Source organism: Trichoplusia ni (assembly GCF_003590095.1).
Source record: "Trichoplusia ni isolate ovarian cell line Hi5 chromosome 2 unlocalized genomic scaffold, tn1 tig00000467_group1, whole genome shotgun sequence".
Classification (NCBI taxonomy): domain Eukaryota; kingdom Metazoa; phylum Arthropoda; class Insecta; order Lepidoptera; family Noctuidae; genus Trichoplusia; species Trichoplusia ni.
In genome coordinates, this window is record NW_020799576.1 from 1 (window position 1) to 21,119 (window position 21,119).

General features: G+C 36.3%; 1 protein-coding gene across 1 annotated transcript; it reads right to left on the reverse strand.

Moving 5' to 3' along the window:
• Positions 1 to 158: 158 nt before the first annotated feature.
• Positions 159 to 20,637, reverse strand: LOC113506151 (protein scalloped-like). Its single transcript, XM_026889003.1, is given in 12 exon segments — positions 159 to 731; positions 734 to 794; positions 2,145 to 2,379; positions 2,970 to 2,975; positions 3,241 to 3,401; positions 4,606 to 4,683; positions 6,091 to 6,265; positions 6,803 to 6,843; positions 7,599 to 7,729; positions 17,178 to 17,307; positions 20,317 to 20,447; positions 20,595 to 20,637. Coding segments are annotated over 12 exon segments (1,227 nt in total). The 5' UTR covers positions 20,623 to 20,637; the 3' UTR covers positions 159 to 681.
• Between the last annotated feature and the right edge of the window lie 482 nt (positions 20,638 to 21,119).

The window sequence follows — 21,119 nt, forward strand, 5'->3', positions numbered from 1 at the left end:
TATTAAACCTATTATTTCCATGGTATACTACACTAACGTTTTAATCCTTTCACATACGCATTACACTACTAAATTTCTCTTCAACATTTAATGCAGTGAAAAGACTAAATATGCTCAAGTAATTTATGTTAATGTAACATAATTATAGAGGCACTGTGTGTATTCAAATCTATATTTTTATATGACATTTTTACACGCGAAGTATACCGAACGATATTTCGTATTTAGAGAATTATGTAAAATATTATTGTTACTCTCTTTATCTTAGAACCTTAAACAATATCATTTTAGAATCAAGAGTATTACGAAAGTAATAAACGAAGATATAATACTATAGACAGAGGTCTACATGATCTGTTGCCGATTCTTGGGATCAGAACTACGATAGATAATATTTAAAATTGAGCTATGTATAATAAACACTCAGTTACAAAAATACTTGTAGCGTAATTTTCAGATCACATTTTGCTATTTTAGGTTTTAATAACAGATATTTATATTTTGTTGAATGTAAAGACTGTTGCTTATCGTGTATTGACGCACAGCTGCGAGGGCGCGGGACTCGCGCGAGATGGCCGCCGCTGTCATGTAGTGTCACTTCGCCTGCTGCCCCGCCTCACTCTGCCTACCGCGCGTAGCCCGCGTGTGACGGCAGTGCCCGCGGGCCGCGTGTTGTCCGCTTCAGTCTTTGACGAGCCTGTAGATGTGATGCTGCGCGCCGTGCTCACTGTCGACACTTCAAACACAAACGCGGCACATAACAATGTCTCTTGCGTGTCTCTGTTTGATACCACCTGGTGACAAAAGATATTCGTTAATAAAATCAAGTAATTATTCTTTTTATTTAGGTATATTTTAATAAGGAGAGAAAATTTTTGAGGAATAATTTGTTTCTAATATTTTCATTCTCAACATTGTTAGATTCAATATGGAGGAAAAGTTTTGTTGATTTGTTGTAATTTATTACCATTTAAGTATATTATTTTTAATACGCATTAGTTAACCATTGCAAAGATTTTAAGAATCCTGGATTTCCCTAATAACTATCAATCAAAAAGGTTTATATTTAAATCCAATCTGTACTAATATTGCTGAAGCGATTTCATTGACCATTTATTAGGAAGCATGGTGCTATGATTAATAGGAGCAAAGCAGTAATGTAATATGTTACAAAAAACTTGAAGAACCTGCGTGCTATCAAAAGCTAATCCGATTTAAAAACTTCATAGCCACACGGACGAAGTCGCGCGCAACAACTAATGTATTATAAAATCATATATTCTACGTCAAATGTTAACCTAATACCTATGTTTGCGCTTCGAACGTGAAGAACGGTATTTAAACATGATTGCGTCTGTGCCCTACATAGATGTTAACGGCTACACTATACCCATTAAACATACCAATTGAATGCACTCCGCGTTTAATTATATCATGTTGCGCATTTTTTACAAAGCTATTTGTATTCTAAGCAAAACGCAATTAAAAATAAAGCCGGGTTTTCCATAGTGATGGCCTGAATATTAATTTTTGTAGACCGCAAGGATAACTGGACTTGGGTTTTCCGTTGATTTAAGGTTTTTTTTCGTGTATATACTATACATAGATGTAAAGGTATTAGTTTCGTAGTGTTTTTTTTTTAATTTATTTGTTTTTTGTTCCTCTTGGGTAATTTTGTAAGACTGGGTAATTTTTGAAGGTGACTCTCATGTTGTATACTTTTTAAATTTTGGCTGTTGTTCTTAAAGTTTTTAATTCCCTTTGACTGAAGCAGTATTTAAGTTATGAAGGGCACACCGAGGTACCGTCCAATGTAACTGAAGTTCAAAAACATGTTATGTAATAGTCTAATTGAAATAAATGACTTGTTGTTTTTTACCGGGATTCGCTTTAACTCGTTGTACAAAAAAAGTATAATTTCATACATGTTCATATTATTTTTTCTGCCATAATTATGGCGTAAGAAGTTTACATTATATCCATCTATATCTAAGGTATATAATACTGGCTGCTCCCTTACTCCAAAGATGTCAGCTACCTCCAAACCAAATTTCATCAAAATCGGTCTAGCCGTTTAGTATTAAAACGTAACAAACCCACACACTCACATACTATACCATTAACAATATAAATATGATATTCACCTGTAATATAGTGAAGTTTTCTAACACGCTGTTCATCATATACTTCTCTGGTAGATGCTTGAGCTTGTGTATGAAGTTGACCATGTACTCGCACATCGGCGACCGGTGTATGCGGTACACGAAGCGGCCGCCTTCGAAGCGAGCGTATTCCGTCTCAACCTTCTCAACGACTTGCTTGCCGAACGAACATACTTTAGTACTACATGTTATTGTCATGTTCTCGTTGCTTTCGTACCTGGAAAATTAAAAAGTATATAATTATGTGACGTTACATACTATGATGTTAGACTATATTTGTTTTGATCTGTTGACATTCTAGCGAAGGTAGAAATCAACGACTTTACTTCTAATGCGAGTTCATTCATTTTGGTAGAACTGATTTTTGGCGTTCGAGCATCAAGAGGTAAATTCATAATTTATTAGGATAGATTATTGAGTAAAGTCGAATGTTTCTGTAGTTTATCTGGAGATTATACTCATATTAATCATCATTTAAAGGTATTAATATGTGTTTCCAATGTTTGTGACACACAGTCCAAAATTTCAGAGTTACCCTTTGGACAGGATTCGGTCATAGTAACAAGCTAGTAAGAAAATGAGCTCACGCGCAGACCGCATGTGTGATACGTACATCATTATGAAAACATTATGTAAATTATCGTTGTTTACATCGATAAACTAACTGATTAAATTGTACATTGCGTCAGTTTACTTTTGAATTGAAATAAATAATAGTAATTTATTTAAGACTTCAATAAAATTACAAATTTTGATTTGATTTTATTGTTCTTCGTTAAGCTAACTGTGTAACAGTTCTAGGTACACTGAGTACTATTAAAATCAAACCACGACACCTAATCAGGATCATTTTGTGAGTGTCATTCTAAAATATAAGCAAGATAAATTTAGTTCTTTTATAGCGGAATAAATATCTATTAAATATAATATATGAGTATATAGAACGTGTACAGAAAGAGGTTTAAGGAGTGTGTGTTGCCTGTTGCCTTTTAGTGAGGAAACATTCTGTGAAGCCGTATTATTTTTACCTTTGGATACGAAACTCAAAAGACAGACATCAAAACAAATACTTACACACTAGTGACCCGTAGAAGGCCCCGGGTCGTCCAGGTTATTCGTGTTGAGGTCTGCCCAGAACTTCACCAGGAAGAACGCGTTCCGGGGACCCTTCTCATACAACTCCTTGAGGCCGCCTTTCTTCTCCGGGAATTTATCGTTTATCTGTTGTACGTCTACCGACTGTGGGACAAATGATAAAGTTAGTAAAACTGTTGACGAACAAATTGATAGTATTTAACTAGTAGAAATACATTAGGAGCAGTGTTGTACATTAGCTGTTCCATCAAACATGGAGCTGCCATATAAATATATTCTAGCGAACACAAAAATGGGGGTATAAAAAATGTGTGTTCGATTCTCAGACCTCTCCAATATGCACACAAAATTTCATGTGAATCGGTCTAGCCGTTTCGGAGGTTTATTACAAACACCGTAACACGGGAATTTTATATACTAGATTTAGATGTAGGATAGTGCTTTCATTCTATTAGATTAAGATAATTAATATTATTTGATTTAATTACAGTTCAGTTCAACTGACGACCCTCCACCGCGTAAGCTCATGATTAAGGACTCTTGTTGGGTCAGAAACTAGTCGGGCTATCCCGATAAATACTCGTGAGAAAACCGTTATGAATTAAATAAATAACACATTATTTTGTAAAGTATCTGTTCGGTTGTTTGTTTCAATGAAGGAATTAGGCTTATATAGCATTGTTAGTATATCTTATGACTTATGAGTAATCAGTAATCAAGGTAGATTTCTACTACCATTTGGTAATCGGAAGCCGATAAACAAATGGTTATCGGCGGGTGGGACGTTATCTATTGATAAGTGATATTATTGTGCAAATTACAATTTTGCATTAATACGTGTGTTTGTTACGTTTTGGTAATTCTCAAAGATAAAAATGGGTTAAAATATGCGTTTAACGGATATAGACTTGATATTGATATAAAGATAAATTTCAATGCTATCGAAAAAGGAAATTGTTATAAAGATATTAGGCAAAGGAAATGTAGCTTTAAAAATCTTACAATAAATTATGAAAATAGCTTAGAAAATAACTTTTTTCCCATAAATTTGATATTTTTTAAAACTCTCAATTTCTTTCACATGTACGGTAAAGCAGATCCTATCACGTTAAAGAAATACATAAATAATATCTACATATATGAATTCTATGAGTCAGATAACTATGTTCTGAGAGTGCTTAAAGCAAACATGTTGTCACTAACGAAAATAGACAAAACATTACATGTGTGTCTCCTTCCTACAACAGCTAACTTCATCCATTTCCACCCTCATTGTATGGGTACATAGTAATGAATAACTGGAGAAGGCGTTAGTTTCTTACCAAATTAATAAAAAAATAATATTTACCTCTAATAAAGGATCTGCATATGTTACTGAGCCACCTATGTGGACGAATAGATGTTGCGCTGGCGCCGAGCTGGGGTACTGAAAAAAAAGAACATGAATTTATAATCAATTCTGATAAAAGCTTCACCCACCGCGGTTAATTTAAGGATGGACAACAATACTATAATAACTCTAGTATCTATCTTTTAGCAAAAGGTATGATCTTCAGCTTTACTGAGCCAATCCATCGGTATTGACACATTATTTAATCACATCAAAGTCATTTATTCAAATTAGGCAACTAAGCAGCTCTTTTTAAAGATCAAAATACGACGAACAGCACCCAGCCCAATTCCACATTCGTTAAGATGGGATACACTCTCCAAACTTAAATGGAACGGATCGTCTACCACCACGTCTTAAAGTAATATGACTATTGGATATGGAAGCGTGACAACGTTATACAAGTAGAGCGCCATCTCTCTTCCAGTGCCGTATTATCCATAAGGATACTACGCACAAGGCACTTGAGGCCAGTGCCTAGGGGCCCACTATGACCCTATGACCAGGGGCCCACCACCAAAGTAGGAATCTAAAAAAAGGCTCGATAAATTTTTCACTGAATGAAAATAACTTGAACCAAGCGGAGCCCCACTCCATTGTTGCCTTGAGGCCTCGGGGCCTCTGGGCCCCTAGATCCGGCCCTGCTCTCTTCCTCTCCCTCGGTAAAATATTCCTATAAGACGTAGCATTAGGCTCGCAGAGGTGGTCAGAAGAGTACAAGATTAAGTACTTATTGTACTATCTGTATTGTTAAGTAGTATTATAGATACTTTATTATAGGTACTGTTATTGTCGTGATACAAATGTCAGTCGATAATAAAATGTGTGCCACCAAAGTTCAAGGTGCATTACTTTCAATGAACCTATTAAACAAATAGTATAGTTTTACTGTAGGTATTCTAAATACCATTTTATGTAACTGCTTGTCATGTTTTTTACTATGAATAGGAATCTATGTACATACCTATGGCCGGTGTTTATTCTAGTTACAAATTTGGAATATTTTCTTCAGATTTAGAAAGGTTGTACTGAAGACAAGATTTTTTGGTCATTGTATTAAAATTTTGAGTGCTGAGTACTATAAAAGAGTAGTATTTTATGCGTGATAGGTTAAAAAACTTTTTCGTCTGGTCATCGGTGAAAGAGGACATCTCGATGGAGTTTCTACCTCAGTCTCCTTTATGTTCTTCACATACATACTTTATAAGCTCGTATAGCCGTAGTACTGACAAGTACTCATATTTACAAGGCTGATAGACATAGAATTCTCTAACTAGAGCCTATCATCATCATTTATCTCCAGAATAAAATTAGTTTCTAAAAATAAATAATTGAGAACCATCTGCTGCTTTGGGAAAGTCAAAAATGGAAAGTAAGTACTGGAAATTTCGATCCCAGAAAACCCTTAGACAAAAACCCGTTCTCTCAAGCCCAGCTACATACCGTGTCAGGATCCCTGGGATGCTCGACGAAGGCGGAGAACTCGACCAGCCGCAGCTTGTGCGTGGCGATGGCGCGTCCCTCCCACGGCGGCGGCGGCGCCACGTCCGTGCCCGTGGGGACGCCCACGCCGCCCACCGGGACGCCCTTGTAGCCCGCGCCAGGGAACGGCTTCACGCTGGAACAAGTAGCAGGGGAGCCTTAGGAAATTGTAACTCTGAAGTGGGGTCTACCGCTATCTCATAAGAAAAAGGGGACACTTAGAAAAAGGTCACTGGGAAGTGAGCCCTACTGCTATCTCATAAGCAAGACGGGACACTTAGGAAAAGGTCACTGGGAAGTGGGGACTACAATTTTCTTAAGATAGGACTGTTGCAGTCGTGGAGGCATCCTTCTTTCTCAAGTGAAAATTTATTTTCTTAACGTGTTGGTAAGGATAACACTGAAACAATGTTTGACGGAGACGTACAATTATTCGTCCACGCCTCTTTTTTTTCTGAATTGTCCAGTAGAAAGTTCAAGATATCTTAATTTTTGGAAACTTTGATCACCATATTTCTCTACTTGTTGAAAGCTGAGCTGAATATTTTGGAACTGGTGAGTATCGTGCACTTTGAGTTCTATGATTGTTTCCTATTATTACACAAAGTAAAAAGTATTTTTGCTGGTGCACGTTGCAGGCTAGTTGAGTTTTCTGAGTGTTCAGGATACTTACTCTTGTGACGGTCCAGCTTGTAGACCCGGTTGCCAAAATTGCTGTAATAATTACAAAACTTTGTTAATAACATTATAACTACAGCTATAAATATTATAAGCTTCATGTTATTAATTATGCTCAAGTTGTTAAATATACTACACACATAATCACTTGAAGCATTATTGATGTGAAAACATGGAGACGATTTGTTTATTTCAATGTTTTGTGCCGCAAAAGTGAAAGACAAAATATTATTCTTCCTAACAATATTATTGAGCATTTTCCAATAAGGTTTTAGTCCAGTCCAATAACCAGTCAATTATTTGTAGTACGAGAGAAAAAGAAACAAAAATTGTGAGTAAAGCAATTTCAGTATTCGATTGGTGTTATTGTTGCCTATTCTTTACTTAATACGTGCAATTTGGCAACATGCCTAAATATTGAAGCAACACAATTGGAAGGCGATTTAGTTTGTTTTTACAAGTAACACAAAGGCATGCCTTTTGCAAGTTGAGTACCGTATGGTGGTACGCTGGGTGTGGTAAACCTGCTACGATCTGTGCGCTAGATAGTGAGCTCATTGACTGCATGGCCTTTTCTTTCATCACTCCACCGTCCTAAACGCCATTCATATTTTTAATTTAATTATAACCTCTAATTTAACGCACAGGGCACTGGCTAGAAATGTTTCTAACTTCAAGCTTTTCAAAAATTGAATATGATTTTCTTTTTTAACCAAAGAGTTTTTATTTGTGTTTGCAAAATAAATAAGTTATACAATAAGAGTTATTAAAGTATTGTTGTGTAGGCTTACCACTTTGAGTTTGGCCTGTATTTCCCGTAGTTTCCGTCTAGCTAGCACCTGTATGTGGGATGAGACTTGTTTTCTCGTGCGCGTCTTTCCTGTTCTGAGTTTTATATACCTTGCTATCAACTCGTTCCTTCCTGTAACACAAAATAATTGTTGTTTAACAAATCGAATAAACTGTAGGTTCTTAAGTTAATAGTTAAAGTTTAGCGTAGCTTTAAGTGAGCAGTTTGTAAGATGAGAATTAACACGCTTCCTTATTATCAAGTTCGTAGTTACGTACGAGTTTAACCCCATAAAACTTTTACATCATGTTTTTCTGTTCATACTGATAATATTAAAAAAATAATGCGTGTCACTAAAGCTACTACTGAATAAAGACCCAAACGTCCCCATTAAAATAACAAAGAGTTATTTCATTTAAGTAATAAAGGGGTTAAAACATGTGCCAATCGCCCGCGGAATATTTAGCATAGTTGTTTCAGACAAACGGGCTGTGTGCAATGCAATGCTGGGCTCTGCCGATCCTGTTATGAAACAATTTTCAAAATATTTTGAATAGCTATTTTCAATCATTGAAACTGCAGCGAAACAGGAATGCGGGGTGGATCGTCCGTAGTCAGTGCGAGCTGGCATTGTTAAATAATTTTCAGCTGGTATAACACTGAATAACAATGATAAATATTTTGAATATAATATTTCCTCTATGAAACATATAAATTTTAACAAACAATATTTTTTGTGTCAACAAACTACTGCCCACAGTTGACCCGCGGCAGAACAAAGGCCTCAACCATACAAAGAAAATACACATTTATCTATACATATAATAAAATTGTAGAAAAGTGAAAACTGTACATTGAATATTTTTAAAAAAGAATAATTGCAGCGTGGTCTACGAACGATTCCGATGCCGAAAATATGATTTTTAGAATTCTTGTCTGTTTGTCTGTTTGTCTGTTTGTCTGTTTGTCTGTATGTATGTCCGGAAAGATCTCGGAAAGTACTGGATAGATTTGATTCAAATTTTCAGAGAATATCAACAAGAGGTCCGGTCAACATACTTTTTACTTATTATCTCGCTTTTCGTTACAGGGGGTGAGAAGGAGCCTTTTATACCTATACACAAATATCAAATTATCGCATAAACTACTGAATATATTTCGTTCAAATTTTGCATGAAGCTTATCGTACACATGATACAACAAATATACAAAAACCATAACGCTACTATGCAGGGGGCATGAGCAGTAAAGTTTTAAATTTTTAGACTCACCCGTAACATCGTGTAATACAATTATGAAGTGTATTTTCACCCCATTGAGTTGTAGGCAGCACGGTCATCAATTTACTCAAAAAACATCACGCTATTTATCTTAAGAATTTTGACAGAGCAATAATATATTTTTTCAAAAGTAAATCATTTTCACAAAATCAGTCATTTTATTCTCTTTCAAGTCTAATGTAGACCTAGCGCGACAATAATTAAAATAAAAGAAACATAAACTATTAGTACTTTTATTATTATTCTTTTGATGCAAATGTTACTTCGTAATCGGTACATTCTTGAAACAAAGGAACTTAAATTATTTTTATTTTTATTGGTGTACTAAAATTACTCAAGTTCAAATGTGGAATGCCGTAATATGATTTTGTGTTTATTTACGATAGGTGTATATACCTATGTCTTTAGCTCGGTAATGTTGGCGATGCTACTTCAAGATAAAAGAATTCGTAGTGACACTCAACCCAAAGTTGCATGTAGTTCACATTGATCTCATCTATAATTATGCATAACAATAAATTACTGAACGACACAGTTAATTATATTACCTTGGTTCATCTGTAACAACTAGCAACAAAAATATAAACTTTCAAACAAAAAAAAGCCTTTCAAACAATGAAATAAAGTTTTCTTAAATTTGCAACATTACATAAGCCAAAAGTATTTCGGATAGAAAAGCCCAGAAAACTTGCATAAAAACTTCATAATAGGTATGCAATGTGAAAGATCTATAAGACCAAAGCTATCAATGAATAAGAGCGTCCGCTAGAAGGTTTTTGACATTACGTATCTATTGATAAAACAATGTCTACTGATACCTGGGATTTTTCAATATTTTAACGATTTGATTGGTCTACATCCGCCATTACAGAGAACGCACACGTGGCCTTTCCAAAGATTCCTTTAACAATTTATTGTAATCTCTACTTATTTAAATTTTCTTCTATCGTAGCCTGGTAAACACAGGGGAAGGAACGAGACTGAATGAGTTTTTGAGATCCCAAAGCTAAGCCGACGAGGATTAGAAACATATTTTTGGAAATTTCTCCAATAAGGCTGATAATAGCGTGTAGCTATCAGCACTTGCATCCGTCACACAATGTCTGGAAAATTCATTTTGGCTGTCGGTATCGACAGCGTAACCTCATAACCAACCTCATGTAGTCTTTATTTAAGTTCCATTTATGCAGTAGGGATGACGGTATTTTACTTCAATGATCGTCAGGTAGGTTAACGAATAAAATACGTGTTTTTTCTTTGTAAATTGGTACAGTAAATAGAACTCATGCGCATGAAGTCACTTTTATGTTCATATTTTGCTTTGTCGTAACATCACAAATTAGATATATCTTATACTTTAGATTTTTGTCATTGTCAATTTAAAAAAAAGGGTGTCTGATATATATTTTTTCACGCTATTTATTTATCAGCAATTTAAAGGCAAATCATGATCAAAACACCAGGGGGCCAAGATAACACGTTTAACAACTTTTTTATTTTGGAAATATTCCAAATGTTTGTGAGGAAGATCAGTTTTAATATTAAGAGGACAATTAAACATAACGTGTTTCAGGAAAGCGTTTATCTGGGCGCAATTTTGCAAAATCTTATATCTCATAACACTATGTAACATCCACAGTTACCGAGCCCGACTCTCACTTCACCAGCTCCGTCCACAAAAATAATTTGACATCTTATTTAGATCGTCAGAAAACATCGTGTGTGAAAATAACAACTGTCTGGCTATCACTGTTTCTGAGAAACAGCCAGTTGACAGACAGACGAACGGACACCGGGGCTTCAGTAATATGGTTCTGGTTTACCTCTTTGGTTACAGTACAATAATAATTTTATGATACCTCATAATCCGTCTAACAATTTCAGGTGTAGGCCGGCCAAAGAACAGACGTGCTCGAAAATCATAACCCACCCAGCTAGAAAATGGAAACCCTCGAACATTTTAGCATCCTAAAACATTTTTAGCAGAAGTGCTAAGACTGAGTTATACCTTACCATACTTGCACCCCCCCCCCCATTTTTAAACGGCTCGATTTGTCGATCTTAATGTCAAACTTAACGAACACTCGCACATAATTCACGTTTAAATTAAAATTGTACAATTCGTTCGGAAGCTATGATGTCACAGACAGACGGGCAGGCAGGCAGATATGTCAAAGTTATAAGCCCCTCTTTTTGGGATTAAATAAGAAAAAGTCATTAAAACAGCTGTGAAATATTTGACACCAGGATAGTATCGTAAACGATGAAATGTGTTTGATTCAAACATTTGATAGTCTTTGGGCCGCTCAAGATTCATTATAATTTAGAAAAAAAAGCAAGCTTAAAATGTAAAAAAAACTGTTTCATTTTCAATATCGCATTACATTTTTGCGATGATAGTTATTATTAAACTTCATAGTTTTTCACATCTTGAAAATCACGCAGACGAAGTCGCGGGCAACAGCTAGTCACTAATATAACAGATACGTTCATTCACTACGCATTACAAGTTGCAGGCACACTGCTTCATAAACATCGTTTCCTTCTCCTAATGTCATAATCTCCAATCAGCCAATATTTACAAACACTCGAAAAGTAACTTCCAAACAGACATCAATACAAGATGTGCTCTACAAATGGAACTTTCGTCATTGAGTAAAATGGCGATCAGGTAACTCTTACTTAAAAACCACTTACAAAAATGTTAAGCATCATCCTATCAAAAGACTCGTTCTATTTAGGGTTTATTGAAACAATTGTTTAAGTACAAAGTTAATTTAATATATTTAAGGAGAGTCAAATAAATCACCTGTGACAAGTCATCATTATCACCCTGTTGGATGTCACATAAAAAGTGACAGCCAAAAAGTATTCCTATATTTCCTATTCACAAATGAACAAATCGAGTTCACATCCCAAACTACATTTCGTAACAAAATTTTAATATAGAGTGTGCATTAATTTGTGGACACGATAGAGGAAGACCCGGTCAGAGCAAAGTAAATTGAAATCTCATTGAATTCGGGGAATGCGATGGCGACGAGAGCCGGCTGGTGCGAATTTAATTAACCCCTTGCTTGGTCGTTGAGGCGAGTGCGTATACGTACTCAACTATTTGTACGTGTATTGATTAACACTACGGTTTCGCCAATAGGCCTGAGTTGCAGATTTTGTTTTTTTTTTTTTGTATTCTGTTGCACACAATCTTTGGTCTTTGTGTGGTATTGGTTTTAGAAAAATAAGTTGCTTTATTTTTCGTACTATACTGGAGTTTCTTAATATTTCTTATATTAATTATTAAAAAAAAAGTAATAAGATGGTTATTGTATTAATGTTATTTATAAAATAATTGATTTCGCATAAAACTTTGGTCTGTATTAACAGTCTCTTCTGTAACACCGTCAAAACTATATAATCAAACCAATCTTTTAATCTGTCTGCTTTTTATATCTCTAAGCAATTTCGATAAGGCAGTAGGTAATAATAATATGCCTACGGTATTGTATGAATAAAAAATTGTGTCTAAAGAGGAAAATAACATTTCAAACTATCAAGGAAATCAGAACAACTTAATACCATATTTTTATAATAACTATCGTGAGACTGATTAATTTTTAAATGATGTAACGGTTTACTCACGCGTATTTATCGGGGTAGCCCGACTAGTTTCGGACCCAACCGGAGTCCTTAATAAATACCAATTAAGTAAAAGTAAATTGACGTAGATTTTCCATCTGAATCTATTTATGTACATACTTATATGTCATCGGCGACCGAAGCGTTTATCTTTTGTTTAAGGAAACTGTCATTTCAGTAAACGTGCCAAATGTTTGGTTAGCATGTGTCATAATTTATTACGGGAGTCGATCAAAAATTCTCGGAAAACGTAAGTCTAACTGCACAAATAGTGTTATTCATTACTTTAATATAATTTAGCTACCGCTCTTTTTCTTTCATATCTTATCCATTATAAAATTAAATCTTATGATTCCTTATTTGTTGGGTTTTAATATCGGACGACATAATATTGGGTGTGCAATCGATAAATGCATCGAGGACGATTGTTTGATTCGCGAGATATGATAGCAGATAAGGGCTCCGTTTTCGAAGTTACAAGTTCTGAGAAAGATTATGGTATCGTCAAAACCAGTACTATCGGGTTTAGAATATTGGTATCAGGTGCAGGAAAATAATATTGTTTTTGATCCTTTTTGGAAGACTGTACCTGGTTTCTATGTATCTACATTTTTTTTTAATTGTAAGAAAGTGTATTTACGAAATTTTATTTATTTTATTTTCATTACTCATTTAGTCTTATATTCAAATCCTTATAAAATTCGCTATACGAATTATAAATTATGATAGCGCGACCACCGTAGCCACTGTAGGGTTAAACTAAATGGAAGATAAAAGCTCAGATCTTGGGAAACACTCTTCAAGACTGTTAAGTCAAACATTCTTGAAATTACTTCGAAATTATGGCACCGTCGTAAACTTTTCACGGCGGGTGTTAAGCTAAAATTAGTAAGTGTGGCCACTCTAACAAATTGCTGTTAGCACGAATTAGTAAAGTGAATATACACGCCGTATGTTATTCGTTGCAAGCGTAACTTCCACTAGTGACATACGCGGCCGCGAATTGAGCATTAAGAGTGCTTTCACCCGAAACGTCGTGTGCATCCTTCTATAAATAGTGCGGTGCAGAGAAGGATCAACTCGAAACGTTTCTATTCCACACTGAATAGAAAAACAAGAGATCATTATTTATTAGTTCGTTAGTTGGCTAATTTGGTCCATTGCCAGCGCGACGCGGCCACGCTCTCGCGCACTCCGCGAGGAAATTGTGCGTGCACGCTCCAGCTCCATTATGAATATTAACTATTTTCTTTTTGAACAAGTATTTGTTGTTACTATCTTTTATTTATAATTAACTGGATTGTTTACACACATTTTCACCTTCTGAATTATAAGTTGGACGTATTATAACGTTGTTTGTGGATTTCGCTGCGTTCATCTTATTTATACCCGGGGCCTTTTGAAAAGTAATTTATTCGACAACTGGGGAGATATTGGAGATCCATCAGAAATACATTAACGTCGTACCTGAGGCATGACTCCGCGATTGTTTTCGCTTAAAGAGCTTTATGCCCACAAAATATATTTCCATTAATAAGTCCAACCAAATAGGACTACCTACATCCATTTTCATACTAATCTGAACCGCGTTAAGCGACTATAAAGGTCGCATTAGGACTGTTATTAAATCGAATAACGCTCTAATTTAAAGTATTTAAAGCTCATAACTAAATATTAAAAGCATAATTTATAGACCTATTTACCATAATTTAAGCTAATTACCAATCGCTACCCCAATAATTTACACCCTACTTTGGGTATTTCATTGCAGTAGATATTATCTAAGACATTTAAGTGCTACTAACAATGTGTTGGTAGTATATTACCATAATAATTATTCAACTTGGGATTGAAAACATAGGGATGAGGACGGTTCGTCAAAAAATAAAGACGTTTGAATGACAAAGACTGAGCAAAAGATATTGGACTTTGTACATGGGCGTCGTAGCAGAATTTCACGCTGACCCAAACAGGAGTTATGCGGAGCAAATCCTCGCGGAAAGGGTTGAGTTGCGACAGGTCTAAGGAGGATTTCTTGGGAGACAATCGGGAGTTATGCCCGAAGCGGGCGGGGCGCTAAACAACGGGCGCGGGCGGCCCGCCCCTTCTTTATATTTTCTTACTGCGTTCGCCGCCTAGCGGCGCGGCCGGGCCCCTTACACGCTCGCTCGCTCACTAATTGCGCATTCTTCGCATAGTTTAGCCCTCCCGACGAACCCCTCGCCTACCACCCCCGGACCACGTGAAGCCGTGCGCCGACGAAACTTTCATACTCCCAGGATATTGAGCGGTTTTGAATGTCTTAACTCACGAACGTGCCGCCAGCAAAGCTGAGCACTAGCTTTGTTGGCAAACTGTTCCAAACTAGTCTACACATGCCGCGTAAGCTAGCCGAGCTAACTCTCCCAACACGTGCAACTGTGACACCCGCCGCCGCCGACGGCGCACTCAACTCACTAATGTAATAACGGATCCTGATATCTCAATACAGCCGGAGAGACGAACTTCTAATATTGAGATCTAATAAACAGGAATTCTCAGATGACTTATACATCAACACTGAGAAATTGATTTAAAGACGCCTTTCGTCGGCACATCCAGTGACGATCTATACATATCTAACACAGGTAAAAAATAAACAAGTTAAAATGTAGGCTAAAAATAGAAAGTCATTTCCAAAATAAGTTTAACTGCTCGACAAACAAATTAATATAATACTTGTACCCCTCAAAGAATGCTGGATTATTGCAGCACATGACGATCAGGCAAAACAGTGTCCCGTGGAACGGCTCGGCATAGGGTGAGGGTGGTACAAGCGGACAAGGGTGACGCACTTTTACGTAGATTAAGCGGGACGACACGTCCTCGAGTAATGTGGTCATATATTGTCCGGGCGACGCGACGCGTGTCCGCAATTATTATCCACACAGATAGCCATTATCAACATCTTTTGCACATAGTAATAACAGTCCGAGTTACTTGTTTACAAATAGAACTTCGCCACTGTGACAATGATTGCTCATTTCAATTCAGGACTCTTTTAAATCATTTCATTCTTCTTTTATAGTGACATAGGGACATTTACAATTCTATAAACGTAGTGTAATAAATTATATTTCATTTAAAATGTTAATTTACTACTTCAAAGCATATCATAAGCCTAAAGATGTCGGGCATTTCCCTAATTTCCGCTTCCGCAATTTGAACCGTAAGATTTGAAGTAATTTAAACATCGCATTTCTTCACGCCTATTAAATCACTTAAGGTGGACACATCGCTTGTGGTAAATTTGTTTAGCAATTCCATTTGGCACCGCGACGAGGCTGAGCGGGCAGTCCTTTAATTAAAACCGGGACGTATAATGTTGAGCGCTTGACGCAAACTTAATGTGCGTCCGGCGGCGTTGTAATGGCACCGCCACCCTCTGATAATTGTCCTATGTCAATTCTGCTCCATAGCACCCGTAATATTACTTTTCGGAAAAGGACTTCATGTAAACTATTCTACCCAACGGGTTAACAAATAGGTCTAGTGCTCTTGATAAACTATTTTATTAAAAATATTATTCTTTGTATCTCTGTAAAAAGCGGACTGCGGTACCCGACAGTACACCGACATGCTGAAGAAGTCTTAACAACTATAAAACACTAAAGCTACACAAACTGTTTCCCCGGCAGTTAATTTACTAGAGGCAAAACGTTGCTTTTATGTAGCAATCGTCACGTTCGCGTTAACGAGCTTTCTAAGTTAACAATGTAACGTGAAAAAATTCGCTCCTGCCTCCCCTTTCATGAACAGAGCTTTCATTTTAATAATCGAGACTTATTGAGTACAAGTTGGGTTAATTTGGAAATATTTTTACTGTGGGTAATTTATTATTTGGGGCATATCGCGCATTCATGACTGACTAATTATAAATGATGTGTAGCAGTTAGCTCATATGTGCTGTGGTGGAACGTGGAACAAAAGCCACGCGACATCATAATATGGGTTCTTCGAATTGGCGACATGGTCCGATCAAGAGAGATAATAATTGTCGGTTCACGTCTTTCCGCGGAATCCCATTGCGCAAACGGCTTTGTCGGCTTACTTCAATAGGTACTACAGTGGCTTTTGTCTCGTGCCATATCCATTGTTCATTTTCGGCGGAGTGGCCTTGATACCTCTCCATTATTTGACTTACTGACATATAGCTAAATTGAGATGTTTGCATTGACACCTAAGTCCAAATGCAAAACATTTTCGTCGAAGTTCAAAGCTTTAATTTTTAATATTGAAGGATGACTTGGCTACTATTTTCAGTGAATGCTTTTGTCAATATTGGTAGATGAAATAGTTATACTGTAGATAGAATGAGAATGTGATAATGTGTGAGCACACAATAATAATTTGTCTTGTCAGTTAGGAGGTGGCTAGTGGCGGCCGATGGCAACCGCTTACGAGCATGACGCATGTACTGATACATAGCTCTAAGCTCAACTGACCCGTCACGCTGTTGTATACTAACCTTAATTTATAAGATTTATTAATTCGGTAATCAGTTATGGTTGACATGCGTTATTAGTGATTTCTTAATTTCGGGTACGCCTTAGAAATACGGGCAATATTAGCATGTAATATCAGGTTATTGGTATTCCTAAGTCTTCTAGCATGTTTGGACTCACCGTACATCTTGCCCTCGTCGGAGAGTATAATTTTGCGTCGGCCACACGGCGGGTAGATCGCCAGCGCTTCTTGGAAGCTCTGCTCGATATCCGGACTCCATACACCCTCCGCATCGGCCGCGGACATATCCTGCGAACGTAACTCTGTTATAAAACGTATCATTTAACGTAATACAAAATAAAGACCAATAAAACCCTTGTAATCATTTTCAGAATGAATCTTTTTTTAAATACGGATTAAGTCTGTGACGAACGATAAGCTTCTAATATCCACTAATGTTAAACCAAAAACAAATGAAAATTATAATTATGTAACTGGTGTCTCATAACATACTGTGAAACTTCAGTCACATCCCAAAACAGCACCAAAATAACATAATGACTGCAATATCATAATGAGCTGGATCCACGAAGTTAGGAAACAATCACGTTCCGTGAAACTCCGATGCTCTAATGGAGATGCTTGTACTAATAGTATATTCACATACTTCACGACAGTTAGTGACAAGTGGAACTTCTGTTTTAGAACTCCATATTTGTTGCAAATTGGAAGCATCACAATTAGAAGCAAAATTAATGGAAACTATTCTTGACTAGGTTTCCTATAAATAGTAGTTAGCCAAAAACGTTGCAAAATAACCTCTGTTATAATTGCAACGACACGAAACCTTCTTAAGTTTGTGTATGGAGAGGAATCAACAGTTTAAATAGCTGTTAACATTCCCCTAAGATGCTGCGGTAGACAACTCGCTCCCGTAGAATCTAATAGTAGCTTCATCTAAGTATATCCAAAGCTTGTTTCGCTCCAGTGAACCGATTCCTGTGATACTACAATAAATATATAAATGCTGGTACGATTTAGTCCCTACCAGCCTTGCTCCATTCTAGGAATCAGAAACTAATTCGAGAAGCCTTATTCCCTGGAAACTAGGTACACTAAACAGATGTAATAATATTAGTATGGCGAGTTTGCTAACAAACTCGGACTCACGGAGTGCGTCATTGTAATTAATAGACTCGCTTCTATTCTCAAAAGAAAATAAAAATAACGCTGCCCTCGGCTTGGTCCAACAGGCCGACGATCGAAAACATCGTGAATCACTGTTCCTTGAAACAACTTGAATCGTGGTTGTTTCTGGATTTGTTAACTACTGAGAGTCAATATTTACTTGATATTTCTCACAACCGCGCCTTGCCGATATTGCTTTGTTTTTGTTACACTTAAGATTTATTTCATTATCAATCAAGCTTAGTAGTCTTTTAAATCGAGTGTGTGTAGTTACCTGTTAAATGTGATTGATATTCAGATAAATATATTTAAAATGTAACGCAGAAGAAATCGGATCAATTTAGAAATTATGGCTGTTTTTTTTATTTATCGTGATGATCTAGTTAGAGGAAGAATAGCGCATGAAGATAACGGTGTTAGTCTATGAACACTTGTCTAGTATCATGTTTGTTTTTAACTACATTATATTGTTATGATAGATGTCTGCCAATAGGTAGCATGAGCAGTGTGCGATAAACCTACAATCGTGTGAACTCGACTTGTACTTTCTGATGACTTGTGCATATTCCAGTTGCAGTTGATTACTCAAACATTCATAGTTTCCTTGTTCAATTACTGTTACAAGTGCAAGCGAGGCTCGTGTGTTTAGAACATACGAAATGGAACCAAGATTTACTAATAACCGTGCAATAAAGTCGACCAGTTTGGCTTCAGAGTTCACCGCTACATGTATTTGCAGGATTGGCTTTCATGGAATTACGACCTACAATCTACAAAAGGAATCAATCACTAAATGTGATAATATGTTTGTTCCTTAATATGACTATAGGTAGTAAAGTTTTTCTTCTTCAATCGGTCTTAATGATAAATTAGATACTTAACATAAAGCCTATCTTTATAATATTTTATCTTAGGCATTATAAAATAACGACAATAATATAAATTTCCTTTTCCAGCCTTGTCCGGGCCTTAATGGAAGCAGATCAACAACACTAATAACTAAGCGCATTCAGCTTCTAGAAGGCCATTCGACTTCGAGTATAGGGCAAAAAAGAAGGGAATATATGTATATATACGTACGTAACGAAACTGTAAAGTGCTGAAATCATATGAATGATTTACAAATCAGTTTGCAGAACAAAGTTCACCGGATCAGCTAAAGTTATGGTCCATATAAGTGCAATTGTCTATTTGTATAGCCCAGAAAATTACGCGAAACTACATAGTAAGTTCTCACGTTTAAGATCAGTACAAATACACAAATATTTACGGATCGTAAAGTACGACACGTGTCGGCTCCGCTTCAGGGGAGACAGACAATAACTATGAAATTAATGGAAGTTAGTTCAACTCTAGATACACCTGGAAAGTTAAGTAACATCGATGGATATATACCTAGTGAACAGACACTATAGTGCCATTACAAGAAAAGTAAATTCCTCAATGCGTATTTACAGGAACCATAATGAGAAAGGAATTGCATTCAAAGCAATATAACTTTTTATAGCATAAGGAATCTCGCAAAGCATGCTGTTTCTAAAAATATTTTCTTGTGAGTTTTAATGGCACAAGCAGGCTTATATCCATTTACAGTTTGATTTCCTGATAAATTTTTGTTTACGCATTTATTTGAATTTTGGAATTATATTGATGGATTATTCCTTTCTGTTATAACTATCGTCTGCAAGGAAAAGAGGTATCGGGACCGATTTTCCTTCAAAAGGTTTATGTGGCTTGAGGGATTCATAAATAGACAAATGTATCCCATATAAAACTAGCGAATTAAGTTCAATTACATTTCTTTGCAGGATACCTTCATCACGCTCTTTCTTTCTTCTTTTCCAACACATTTCAGTACTCAATACTTTTATTGTGTTCCAAAATGTACATTTATAAGTTGTTGTTAAAGCTAGTAAATAGAATAGAAACTAAATTTTGGACCCTGTCAGGCACAGCATAGCAGGATAAGAGAGGAGAAAGATCAATGATTGTTTACTTTTAATTCTATAAACGTAGGTATGTATATTGAACAGAACTTTCTTTTTCTAATTCTTTGGACATTATAAATTGTTTACTTACTTCTTGCGTATTATTCTGAGCTACATTAAGTTTGTTTTATGTTATATTTACCTTTTCATCGTCACTGGCATCGCCGACGTCGAGGTGCTTGGCGTCGGCGCCGCCCGAGCCATTGGTGTCGGGCGCGCCGGCCGCCGCGCTCCACGGGGACGCAATGGTGCCGGCTGCGAGCGCGCCGCTCGCTGGAATAAATAAACATACATGTTTAATAATAATATAAACAGGGTTTATTTTCATGGGTAGTTGATACGGCTGAAGATTTGCTAAAAGAGTATGTTCGATTTCAACGACTTTTCGTTAGTACAATTTATTATTTAAGATAAATTAACCTGTGCATTGCTCAGGACTTAAACGCATCCTTTTAACGATTTTCTTAACTATTTGGTTATAACTGCACTATAAACCAACTCACTTACATCAAACTAGCCGTAAAACAGAATACACGTGCAGAAAATTCGTTTAAACGAAATCTTGATAAGGTATACAATTTATTTCCCAAATTACGTTTATTGGTTGTACGCCAAAGATTTCCATCATTCGATAGCTGATTACACAACAATCAGTATTACACTCGAAGTAACTCTACTGTTGATAATGTGAGTGTGCGGCCGTGAATATGACGCACTATCCACGTAGATAATACGCGAGAAAAGTAACAATCGGAGCTGTTAAAGACAATTATCCTTTAACAACGGCTCTTGTTTCGCACCTTTATTACTGTGACGAAACAACCGACAGCCTGCGACGTGGATATCAATAATAAAATATGCTTAATTAATCGTCATAAAACAATCAGTGTCAAGGTAATTTATACAACAGTGAAAGTTTGAACGAGGCTTTGGAGCAAACGGCAG